At 35.9% G+C, this 12,752-nt stretch overlaps 1 protein-coding gene across 5 annotated transcripts in view; it reads left to right on the forward strand.

The window, feature by feature from the left end:
- Positions 1-12,752, forward strand: part of fgfr2 (fibroblast growth factor receptor 2) — a 97,393-nt gene that overhangs the window by 17,300 nt on the left and 67,341 nt on the right. For all 5 annotated transcript variants that reach the window (XM_088351725.1, XM_088351721.1, XM_088351722.1 and 2 more), the window contains exon 3: positions 12,152-12,409. In XM_088351725.1, coding sequence (XP_088207851.1) covers positions 12,152-12,409 — 258 coding nt within the window. The remainder of the gene's footprint in view (positions 1-12,151; positions 12,410-12,752) is intronic.

The raw sequence follows: 12,752 nt of genomic DNA on the forward strand, positions 1-12,752 counted from the left end.
GGTTTGAAATGAATACAGTTCAAAGTTCAGTTAGCTCAACTGTATTAGCACTTGATTGCTAACTCTATTTTACTTGCTTTAATTTGTTATTTCTGTGTTTATTAGCGCTCTAATTTATTACTTTTCTTTCTGTGTTTATTAGCGCTTTGTTCAAGACCATCACTGAAGTCCATTTCCCATTTATTCACTTGAAATTTAAGCTAACACCTCAAATGTGGCTAACTCTATTTTACCCGCTCTGATTTGTTACTTTACTTTCCCGTTTCTGTAATTATTAGCGCTTTATTTCGCGGCTATAAATGCGGCCCATTTGCCATTTATCTACCCGAACATTAAGCTAACACTTTGAATGTCGCTAACTCTTATTTTACTTGCTCTAATTTATTACTTTTCTTTCTGTGTTTATTAGCGCTTTGTTCAAGACCATCACTGAAGTCCATTTCCCATTTATTCACTTGAAATTTAAGCTAACACCTCAAATGTGGCTAACTCTATTTTACCCGCTCTGATTTGTTTCTTTACTTTCCCGTTTCTGTAATTATTAGCGCTTTATTTCGCGGCTATAAATGCGCCCCATTTGCCATTTATCTACCCGAACATTAAGCTAACACTTTGAATGTCGCTAACTCTTATTTTACTTGCTCTAATTTATTACTTTTCTTTCTGTGTTTATTAGCGCTTTGTTTTAGCCCATCACTGCAGTCCATTTCCCATTTATTCACTTGAAATTTAAGCTAACACTTCAAATGTGGCTAACTATATTTTACCCGCTCTGATTTGTTACTTTACTTTCCAGTTGCTGTGATTATTAGCGCTTTATTACGCGACTTTAAATGCGATTTATCTACCTGAACATTAAGCTAACACCTCTATGTGGCTAACTATATTTTACCGGCTCTGATTTGTTACTTTACTTTCCCGTTGCTGTGATTATTAGCGCTTTATTACGCAACTTTAAATGCGATTTATCTACCTGAACATTAAGCTAACACTTTGAATGTCGCTAACTCTATTTTACTTGCTCTAATTTATTACTTTTCTTTCTGTGTTTATTAGCGCTTTGTTCAAGACCATCACTGAAGTCCATTTCCCATTTATTCACTTGAAATTTAAGCTAACACCTGAAATGTGGCTAACTGTTATACCAGCTCTGATTTGTTACTTTACTTTCCCAAAAACCGTTGCTATGTTTATTAGCGCTTTATTACGCGACTATAAATGCGATTTATCTACCTGAACATTAAGCTAACACTTCAAATGTCGCTAACTCTATTTTACGCGCTCTAATTTATTACTTTCTTAAAAAAAACGGCGGTGTGTTCATTAGCGCTTTGTTGCGCGGCATAAAAGTATAAAAGTGTCCGTTGGCGAGCTAACGACACGGAGAAGGCGCAAGCTAGCTTGTTGACAATGGACCTGAACTTTAAGCTAACACCTCCAGTGTGGCTAACACACAGCAGGGGAGGGGGGGGGCTTACTACACAGTCAAGTGTAAATTACTAGGTAATTGGGTTTTCTTTTAACACTTGGGTGACGTTTTTGACGTCATTCGCAAGCTAGCAAAGATTTTGGATTCTCAAGCTAACTTTTTCGGTAACTTTATTGACAAAACGTAAAGCTCCCTGGGTTTTTCTTATAATTGTTTTCGATTTCTCTTTAACAAATCATCTTATTATATAAAATATATTCCCCAAAAATACATATTTAGTTTTTCACCTCTCAATGCTGAAAATCTATTAAAAAAAAGAAATTAAGAATGTCTCATAGTAAATAAATAAAAACGAATACAAATATCTAATTAAAATGGGAAACACCCACAAAAATTCAAATATGAATGTGGAATAATATTCAATTAAAAATGAGAAAAAAATAATTAAAATATAATAAATAAAAACTGCTACAAATATATAAATAAAAGGGACATTTTAAAAAAATATTCATATAAATAATTGATCAAATATTATAAAATGGGGAAAAAATGGGAATGTATTTAAGTAAATAAATCAAAATATTTTAATATGACGAAAATGAAAATAAAGGCACAGAAAATATATTTGAATAAATGTTTGGAATATTGTAAAATGATAAAAATAGTTAATAATATCTTGTAGTAAATAAATAAAAACGAATACAAATATCTAATTAAAATGGGAAACACCCCCCAAAATTCAAATATGAATGTGTATTAATGTTAAATAAAAACATTAAAAATGAGAAAAAAATAATTAAAATATAATTAATAAAAACTGCTACAAATATATAAATAAAAGGGACATTTAAAAATAAAAGTCAAAATATTTATATAAATAATCAAATATTATAAAATGGGGATAAAATGGAAATGTATTAAAGTAAATAAATCAAAATATTTTAATATGTTGAAAATGAAAATAAAGGCACAGAAAATATATTTGAATAAATGTTTAGAATATTGTAAAATGATAAAAATAGTTAATAATATATCGTAGTGAATAAATAAAAACGAATACAAATATCTAATTAAAATGGGAAACACCCCCAAAAATTAAAATATGAATGTGGATTAATATTTAATAAAACAATTAAAAATGTGGAAAAAAATAATTAAAATATAATAAATAAAAACTGCTACAAATATATTAATAGAAGGAACATTTTTTTGTTTAAAAAGTCAAAATATTTATGTAAATAATTGATCAAATATTATAAAATGGGGAAAAATTGAAATGTATTAAAGTAAATAAATCAAAATATTTTAATATCATGAAAATGAAATAAGAGGCACAGAAAATATATTTGAATAAATGATTAAAATATTGCAAATTGATAGAAATAATAAAAATGTATTATAAGTAACAAATGAAAATAAATAAATCTGAAAATAAAATGAAAATTCCTCCGAAATGTGAACAATTAATAAAATATTATAAAATGAGAAAAATGGTAGAACATATCATATATAATTAAAATGAAAAGGCAAAAGAATGCCTAAATTGTCAAGACCAGAACGGAGACAGGACCCACTTGCGTGACGTTTCTCACAGTTTTATTGGAAGAAAGGAAAGGGTTGCACCCACGATCCGGTGAACAGAAAAAAACGGGTCAGTAGCCGGGACAGGAGAGCAAAAAACGTGTTCAGGATAAAAAAAACGGGTCGAAGCCGAGAAACAGACAGGAGCAAAAACAGGTGGGAGTCAGGGTCAAAAAAAGCTTGCCTAGAGTACACTGAGGTTCGCAGACGGACTGAAAACAGGTGACAGATAGATGTGGGTTTAAATAGTGACAGGGAGGCAATCACAGTTCGAGGCAGATGGCGGTGTTGGGAACGGGAAAAAACGGGTCAGTAGCCGGGACAGGAGAGCAAAAATTGTGGTGAGGATAAAAAATGGGTCGAAGCCGGGAAACAGACGTGAGCAAAAACAGGAGGGAGTCAGGGTCAAAAAAAGCTTGCCTAGAGTACACTGAGGTTTGCAGACGGACTGACAAGAGGTGACAGATAGATGTGGGTTTAAATAGTGACAGGGAGCCAATCACTGTTCGAAGCAGATGGCGGTGTTGGGAACGGGAAAAAACGGGTCAGTAGCCGGGACAGGAGAGCAAAAAACCTGGTGAGGATAAAAAATGGGTCGAAGCCGGGAAACAGACGTGAGCAAAAGCAGGAGGGAGTCAGGGTCGAAAAAAGCTTGCCTAGAGTACACTGAGGTTCGCAGACGGACTGACAACAGGTGACAGATAGATGTGGGTTTAAATAGTGACAGGGAGCCAATCACAGTTCGAAGCAGATGGCGGTGTCGGAAACAAAAAAAAACGGGTCAGTAGCCGGGACAGAAGAGCAAAAAACGTGGTCAGGATCAAAAAAACGGGTCGAAGCCGGGAAACAGACAGGAGCAAAAACAGGTGGGAGTCAGGGTCAAAAAAAGCTTGCCTAGAGTACACTGAGGTTTGCAGACGGACTGACAACAGGTGACAGATAGATGTGGGTTTAAATAGTGACAGGGAGCCAATCACAGTTAGAGGCAGATGGCGCTGTCGGAAACGGAAAAAAACGGGTCAGTAGCCGGGACAGGAGAGCAAAAAACGTGGTCAGGATAAAAAAAACGGGTCGAAGCCGAGAAACAGACAGGAGCAAAAACAGGTGGGAGTAAGGGTCAAAAAAAGCTTGCCTAGAGTACACTGAGGTTCGCAGACGGACTGAAAACAGGTGACAGATAGATGTGGGTTTATATAGTGACAGGGAGCCAATCACAGTTCGAAGCAGATGGCGGTGTCGGGAACGGGAAAAAACGGGTCAGTAGCCGGGACAGGAGAGCAAAAAACGTGGTGAGGATAAAAAATGGGTCGAAGCCGGGAAACAGACGTGAGCAAAAACAGGAGGGAGTCAGGGTCGAAAAAAGCTTGCCTAGAGTACACTGAGGTTTGCAGACGGACTGACAACAGGTGACAGATAGATGTGGGTTTAAATAGTGACAGGGAGCCAATCACAGTTCGAAGCAGATGGCGGTGTCGGAAACGGAAAAAAACGGGTCAGTAGCCGGGACAGAAGAGCAAAAAACGTGGTCAGGATCAAAAAAACGGGTCGAAGCCGGGAAACAGACGGGAGCAAAAACAGGTGGGAGTCAGGGTCAAAAAAAGCTTCCCTAGAGTACACTGAGGTTCGCAGACGGACTGACAACAGGTGACAGATAGATGTGGGTTTACATAGTGACAGGGAGCCAATCACAGTTCGAGGCAGATGGCGCTGTCGGGAACGGAAAAAACGGGTCAGGAGAGCAAAAACGTGGTCGGAAGCCAGTCGTAAGCCAGGAAAGGAGAGTAGACGTGATCGAGGATGAAAAAGGTCAAAAGCCGGGACGGGAGAGTAGACGTGGTCAAGATCAAAAACGGGTCAAAGCCGGGGGGCGGACAGAAGCGAAAAACAGGTTGGAGTCAGGGTCAAAAAAAGGCTTGCCTAGTGTAAGCTGAGGTTCGCAGACGGACTGACAACAAGTGACAGAAAGGAGTGGGTTTAAATAGTGACCGGTAATCCTGACATAAATATCTTTATAAATACTTAATAAATACATTTAAAAGAAGAATAGTTGACAATGTATCATAATAAATCAATTCATAATAATGTCGAATTTTTCGGGGATTAATATAGCAAAAAAAAAATTGTAAAGATAAAATAAAAAATAAAATATATGAATGAAAATGGTCAAGATTACCCCAACAGTTATTATAGATTTTATTGAGGGAAAGATTTGAAAATAAATATTGAAAATCTGTAAAAAAAAAAAAAAAGGGAAAATATTAAAAAAACTTAAAAAAGAGAACTACAGTAAATGAGTAAAATAATATCATTCATATTGTCCATTATCCCCAATCCATTTTCTGCAGCTCAACCGTTAAAAGAGTGAAAGGGGTTTGCGGGGTTCATGGAAAAACACGTTTCGGGGGGTTCAGGTCACGGGGGGTCCGGCAAAATGAGGGGCCGTTGCCGCGGTGATTAACCAGGGGCCACTTTTCTTTGGGGGGCCTTCGAGGAAAAAAGCAAAGACGGGATTTGAATGAGAAAGGAGCAAGAAGAGAAAGGGGAGAAAGGATTTTCCACGTGAGCAGGATGTTGAGGGATAAGGGCAGTCGGGTCGGAGAGGGGGGCGGTTAAATTAAGGGAGGGGGCGGGGCATATAATGTCATTTAGGGGATGCTGAGATCTGATTGGATCATCTGCGATTACACTAATAAGCTCAGCCAACCAAATCAAATTTCAGAGAAAATCACAATGACCCTCGATCCATTTTCATAGCCAGTTAGAGGGCTACTTTGGGCTCGTGGGCACCAAGTTGGAGACCCCCGTTTTAGTGCCCCCTAGTGGTAAAAAAAAAACAATATTTAAAAAAATACAAAATATCGATTTAAATCATATAAAATGTATGTTTATATTATTGTTGCCGTGTTTTCTTATTGGTGGAGAAATGTACATTTATTTGACATAACACGAGCCTCGTTTAAAGGCCATCTTGCTACTACGGGTACCCAAAAAGCTCAAAAAGGTTGGACCCAAAAATGAGATGTTAAATGTGGGTTTCGATCCCTTTTAGTCACGGTAGGTTGGATATTCTACCTTGTGCTTTTTAGCACTTTTTTTCGGTTGCACCACAAAACACAGCGATATTTAGTGTTTAAATTTTACACACTGTCCCCAGTGTTCATTTTACGGGACAAAAATCTATGGGTCCCCAAAATTTTGTGTTATTGGGGTTAAATATTGAATATAAATCTATATCTTCATCACAGTTTATTGGTAAAACAAAGCAGTTATCACTTCAGATTTTTCAGTTCACAACAATATTGTACATTATCCAAAATAATATTGCTGAAATATTAGTCCATATTTCCATGCAGTTTGAATCGCTTCAGATTTTTCAGTTCATATATTCTTGGTGGTTTGCGGTCCCGCCACAGTCGTAATGCCTTCTCAAGGTCCAATTGCAGCAAGGGAATTTCCATAGCTAATTTGTGGTTTTCATTGTCGTTGTGCCGATCCAATGTGCTTTTCTGAAAGGTCGTATTGCGAAATGATTTATGCCATCCAGTTTTTTTGTCACGCTGGGTACACGCATCACAGAACATGTAGCCTCCATTATTATCCTCCTCATAGCGTCACCAGGAATAGAATTGAGTCCATTTTGGCAGAAAAGTCCTTTTCTTGCTAGGAGTATTCTTGTGTTTATTATCTTTCGTCGAATCGTTCGCTGTAACACACGTGTTTTCCTTGCCTTCGCGGTCTTCCGAAGAATTTCTCCGCCGTTTTTTTCGTGCCGGAATGATTGCCGTTGTTACCACTTTCTGTATTATGTTTCGCCTTATTACCGACACTGAAAAATGACCAATTTTTTTGTTGATTTGCACCTGATAACAACTGTTTTTTCGGAGGGATTACTTCTCTTTCACTCGACAAGCGCCAAAACAATGACGTCATCTTTGCCGAGACCAAAACAACAATGGCGGATCTGCCTGACGAAAAGTTTGGAGTGCTGTCCCTTTATAGGAGAACCTTTTATTTAGGGAGGACCCAGATGCTTTTTTTTTATTTTTGTGTTCACCGGGAAATCTAGAAAGTCGGCAGATCATCTTGTTTTGTTTTGTTTTTTATTATTTTTTTGAATTCTATATTTTTATGTAATATTTATTTGACCCAGTACGTTTTTTTCTTTATTTTCTTCCCTCAATAGTTTGATAAAGGAAAAAAAAGGTGAAAGTTAAAAAAAAATTAAAAAATACTTGCACATGTAATATAAAATAAACAAATATGTTAATAAAATATAGTAAACAAAAACAATTCAATAAAATGATCCTCGTTCATGATTTATTTACTTATTTTAAATATAATAATATTTTAATATTTTTTTAATATATTCCTCAGTACTTTTTATTTCTCAATACTTGTCGCTCATCAAATGGAAGGAAAAAATAAACCAAAAATAGTAAAATGGAGAAAAAAATGGAAAGTATGAAATGTAATAGAGTAGAACATAGAAAAAATAAGTATAATAAAAATAATATTGCTCTTTTGGCAGATCATTTTGCTTTTAAAAAATATATTTTTCAGTACTATTCTATTTTCATTTTTTTTTTAGTAATTATTCAACCGTACTCATTTTTTATTTGACTTTATATCTTAAAAATATAAAATAAAATAAATAATATAGAAAAAGAAAATGTATTTTTTTAATGACAAAAAAACAAAATAAACAAAATAATAACTTTGCGGGTCTGAAAAATAATAAAAATAAAATAAAATACTAAAAAAATAAATAAGAATAATACATTTTTTTTTAAAGCATTTTTGACCGGGTCTAAAAAAATAAATATAATACATTTAAATTAAAAAAATTAAATAAAATAATGATAATAAATTATTATTATTTTTTTTTAAAAAAGCATTTTTGAAGGGGCGTCGCTACTTTGCGGATTTTCACTTTTCGCGGGTGGTTTTGGTCCCCATTAACTGCGATAACCGAGGGATTACTGTATATTATATTATATATGATATTTATATTACCGTATTTTCCGCACTATACGGCGCACCGGGTTATAGGGCGCACCCTGAAAAAATAGTTTTTGGTCTTATATTTGACATAGATAAGGCGCACCGGATTATAAGGCGCTACAATGGGAACGTGGACAAAACAGTCAGATGGTTCAGTCCAACTGATTACGCCCTTAACATTCCCAAAGCTTGCAAAGAAGCAAATACGTGTCGTAGACACGTGCGGATGCGGTGTCCGTACGATGTCACTCAAATGCATCGTTCCAAATATCATTTGGAAGGTTAAAGTCTTGGGATTCAAGAAATGCCAACCATTCCTTAGTTTCTATTTTCTTTTTCGCTCGCAACTTTACTGTGCGTATGACAATAAACACTTGGAATTGAGTTTAATTTAAAAATAGACACTCTGTTCCATCCATCATCTGCACCGCTTATCACAGAAACATCGAGTTCAGTCTGAAACAAGATACAGGGAAAATATATAGCCGGAGTAGCTCACCGAAGTCGTTGTGTTCAATAATAATGTGCAACCATGGTCCTCTTATATCCGTGAGTGTAGTAAATCCAGGAGAATAAAATATTTACAAATACAGAATAGTAAAAAATGCTTTCTGGATGCCGTCAACCACGTGCTATACACGTTCATCTTTTTCGGCCAATTGCAGGCTTTGTTTTGCCGCTTCAGCCTATGCCAGCCAGTAAATGATAAAAAGGATCCTCCCCTTGACCTCCGAATAACTTTAGCCAATAGTGATCGATTCAGATGATGATTGACACATTGGTTAGCCAATGAAACGCCGGTATATAAATCCCAGCATACACCGCTGACTACTTTGCGTTCGGGGGAAAATCGAGTCGGCGGCTGCTTGCATTAGTTGCAAGACTTTGCGACTTAATATTGATCCATATATAAGGCGCACTGTATTATAAGGCGCATGGTCAGCTTTTGAAAAAAAGAAAGGCTTTTAGGTGCGCCTTATAGTGCGGAAAATACGGTATATGAAAAATGTGAAATGAAGTGAAAATATTTGTACATAGTAAAAGCCTTCCTTCTTTCTTTTTTCTTTCTTTTTTTCTTTCTTTCTCTCTTTCTTTCTTTTTTTCATTCTCTCTTTTTTCTTTCTTTCTTTCTTTGTTTCTTTCTTTTTTCTGTCTTTCTTTCTTACTCTCTTTTCTTCTTTTTTCTTTTTTTTCTGTCTTCCTTTCTTTCTTTGTCTCTTTCTTTGTTTCTTTCTTTTTTCTGTCTTTCTTTCTTTCTCTCTTTCCTTCTTTCTTTTTTCTTTCTTTCTCTCTTTCCTTCTTTCTTTCTTTCTTTCTTTCTTTCTCTCCTTCTGTCTCTCTTTCTTTCTTTCTTTTTTTTCATTCTCTGTTTTCTTTGTTTCTTTCTTTGTTTCTTTCTTTTTTCTTTCTTTCTCTCTTTCCTTCTTTCTTTCTTTCTTTCTTTCTTTCTTTCTTTCTTTCTTTCTCTCCTTCCTTCTTTCTTTCTTTCTTTCTTTCTTTCTCTCCTTCCTTTCTTTCTTTCTTTCTTTCTTTTTTTCATTCTCTCTTTTCTTTCTTTCTTTCTTTGTTTCTTTCTTTGTTTCTTTCTTTTTTCTTTCTTTCTCTCTTTCCTTCTTTCTTTTTTCTTTCTTTCTTTCTTTCTTTCTTTCTTTCTCTCCTTCCTTCTTTCTTTCTTTCTTTCTTTTTTTCATTCTCTCTTTTCTTTCTTTCTTTCTTTGTTTCTTTCTTTTTTCTGTCTTTCTTTCTTACTCTCTTTCCTTCTTTCTTTTTTCTTTCTTTTTTTCTGTCTTCCTTTCTTTCTTTCTTTCTTTGTCTCTTTCTTTGTTTCTTTCTTTTTTCTGTCTTTCTTTCTTTCTCTCTTTCCTTCTTTCTTTTTTCTTTCTTTTTTTCTGTCTTCCTTCCTTTTTTTTCTGTCTTTCTTTCTTTCTTACTCTCTTTCCTTTCTTTTTTCTTTCTTTTTTCTGTCTCTCTTTCTTTCTTTCTTTTTTTCATTCTCTCTTTTTTCTTTGTTTCTTTCTTTGTTTCTTTATTTTTTCTGTCTTTCTTTCTTTCTCTCTTTCCTTCTTTCTTTTTTCTTTCTTTTTTTCTGTCTTCCTTTTTTTCTTTCTTTCTTTCTTTGTCTCTTTCTTTGTTTCTTTCTTTTTTCTGTCTTTCTTTCTTTCTCTCTTTCCTTCTTTCTTTTTTCTTTCTTTTTTCTTTCTTTTTTTTCTGTCTTCCTTCCTTTTTTTCTGTCTTTCTTTCTTTCTTACTCTCTTTCCTTCTTTCTTTTTTCTTTCTTTTTTTCTGTCTCTCTTTCTTTCTTTCTTTTTTTTATTCTCTCTTTTTTCTTTGTTTCTTTCTTTGTTTCTTTCTTTTTTCTTTCTTTCTCTCTTTTCTTCTTTCTTTTTTTCTTTCTTTCTTTCTTTCTTTCTCTCCTTCTTTCTTTCTTTCTTTCCTTCTTTTTTTCATTCTCTCTTTTTTCTTTCTTTCTTTCTTTGTTTCTTTTTTCTGTCTTTCTTTCTTACTCTCTTTCCATCTTTCTTTTTCTTTAGATATACATCTATAAACGACTATGAAATGAGAGAAACTAATTGATGTATCATAAAAAAATATCTTTTTTAAACGTGTTCAATATATCATATAGTAAAACACATTCATTGAAAAAAGATTTTCAAAACAAGGTTACTAAAAACAGAATTTCAAGTAAAGGCGTCCATTTTAGAGTGCAAAGAAACTCTTAATTCGAGTGAGTAAACAAATGTCCCCTCATTCTTCCATTTTTTTTGTTTTCTTTCCAAAAAATTCCCCTGCCAGTTATCTCGTATTTGTCTCCTTGTGTTTGTTATGGCATCCAGTTGCTAGGACAGGTAGGAGTTCCTCACTAGTTCAAAAACTTCTTCCTCCCTATAAAAAAAAAAAAAAAGTTAACTCTAAGCCCCGACAGGCCCCCGGGATGTAAGCAGCGTGTCGTAAAACGTGCCGGATTCCGTTCGTCTTATCAGACCGCACACGGCGCCGAAGCGGGAATTCGTTGAGGTGGTACGGCGAGGTAGCGGGTGGATGCAAATGAGAGAGGAGAGCGATTTTAGATGATATCGAAACACTCTGCCACTGCCCTCTAGTTTAGTGGAGATGGAACTGAACTTGATTTTTCGGAAAGAAAAAAAAACGTTCTCAAGGTCAAAAACCGGGTTAACACGATTATTCAAGTGATGGTGGAGCATATTGAAATAGCCTTTGTGTCATAAACTTTCCGGGTGAGGCTCATGTTAGGTAAAATAAATAAAAACTTTTTGACCTAGGAGTCTTTTGAAATGACATGTTTGTTTGAGAGTCCATATATGAATTTAAATCAATTTAGCTGTTTTTTAACGCTAGAAGGCACTAAATAATACACAATATCCCTTTAAATTCAAGTTCCTCTGTACTAAATCTAAGATAGGGCCTTAAAATAAATACAGACCGACCCGACCTGGAGCTGCAAGTATTGAAGCCTGAGCCTGACTAATTAATTCAATTTGAAAAAGGCAGTGGGAGAAAAGCCCAGCCCGAACCCGGGTGTAATGATTGACATTTAGGCCGGACCCGGATTTCGGTTCTGGATTTCGGGCTTAAGATCTTACCTCTACTCTGTAAACTTGTTTTTAAGATCACTGGTATTTTTTCTGAGTTCATATATGAATTTCAAATATATTTAGCTGTTTTTTAACACTAGAAGGCACCAAATAATACACAATATCCCTTTAAATTCAAGTTCCTCTGTACTAAATCTAAGATAGGGCCTTGAAATAAATACAGACAGACCTGACCTGGAGCTGCAAGTATTGAAGCCTGAGCCTGACTAATTAATTCAATTTGAAAAAGGCAGTGAGAGAAAAGCCCGAACCCGGGTGTAATGATTGACATTTAGGCCGGATCCGGATTTCGGTTCTGGATTTCGGGCTTAAGATCTTACCTCTACTCTGTAAACTTGTTTTTAAGATCACTGGTATTTCTTCTGGGGTGGTTATTTTTTTAAACGTCCGACTCTTTCCTCCATTTTGAATCTGTTACTTTCGTTTTTTTGGTGTTTCCTCACATTCTTCCTTTTTTCTTTCCCTTACCTTTGGACCCCTTTTCCTCACCCATCTCCCCCCCTTTTGCCTCCCCCTCATTCCGCAGACGCACCCAAGAAAAATCCAATTTCCAAACCCACCTTGTGTTCGGTGCACCCGGGCGAGGTTTTGAAGCTGAGCTGCCCCCTCCTGGCCAAGAGCGGCATCACCTGGACCAAAGATGGCGGCTCGCTAGACATCAACAATCGAACGCAGATAGAACAGGAAGTGCTGCAGATCCGAGATGCCACGCCCAAGGATTCCGGATTATACGCCTGCACGGCCGTGGGCAGGGAGACCGTCTGCTTCCTGGTCAATGTCACAGGTGAATAATAGTCATCAACACACCCAAGAAAATGATAGGTCGCTCTCTGCCCAGTATGGAGGTAACTGGCTCCGATCGCCAATTTTATCCCGGGTCATGATTTCCATAGCCTACAATGTTTTTATGTTATGATGTGGAATACAATGTTTTTCGGCCCCTCGTTACAGCATTCCCCCCACCGTACCACATAATAATAATAATAATAATAATTTCCTTGTATTGTCATTCTGTGTAACAATGTACACAGAACGAAATGTCGATTACACCTGACCCGTTGTAGCGAGCCGATGCAGCCGCAGCCAACAGAGGGCGCCGCCGACCACTTTTTAAGTCTTAGGAATGA

The sequence above is a fragment of the Urocampus carinirostris genome, chromosome 13 (genome assembly GCF_059441175.1).
Source record: "Urocampus carinirostris isolate Australia breed hairy pipefish chromosome 13, RoL_Ucar_1.0, whole genome shotgun sequence".
Lineage (NCBI taxonomy): Eukaryota > Metazoa > Chordata > Actinopteri > Syngnathiformes > Syngnathidae > Urocampus > Urocampus carinirostris.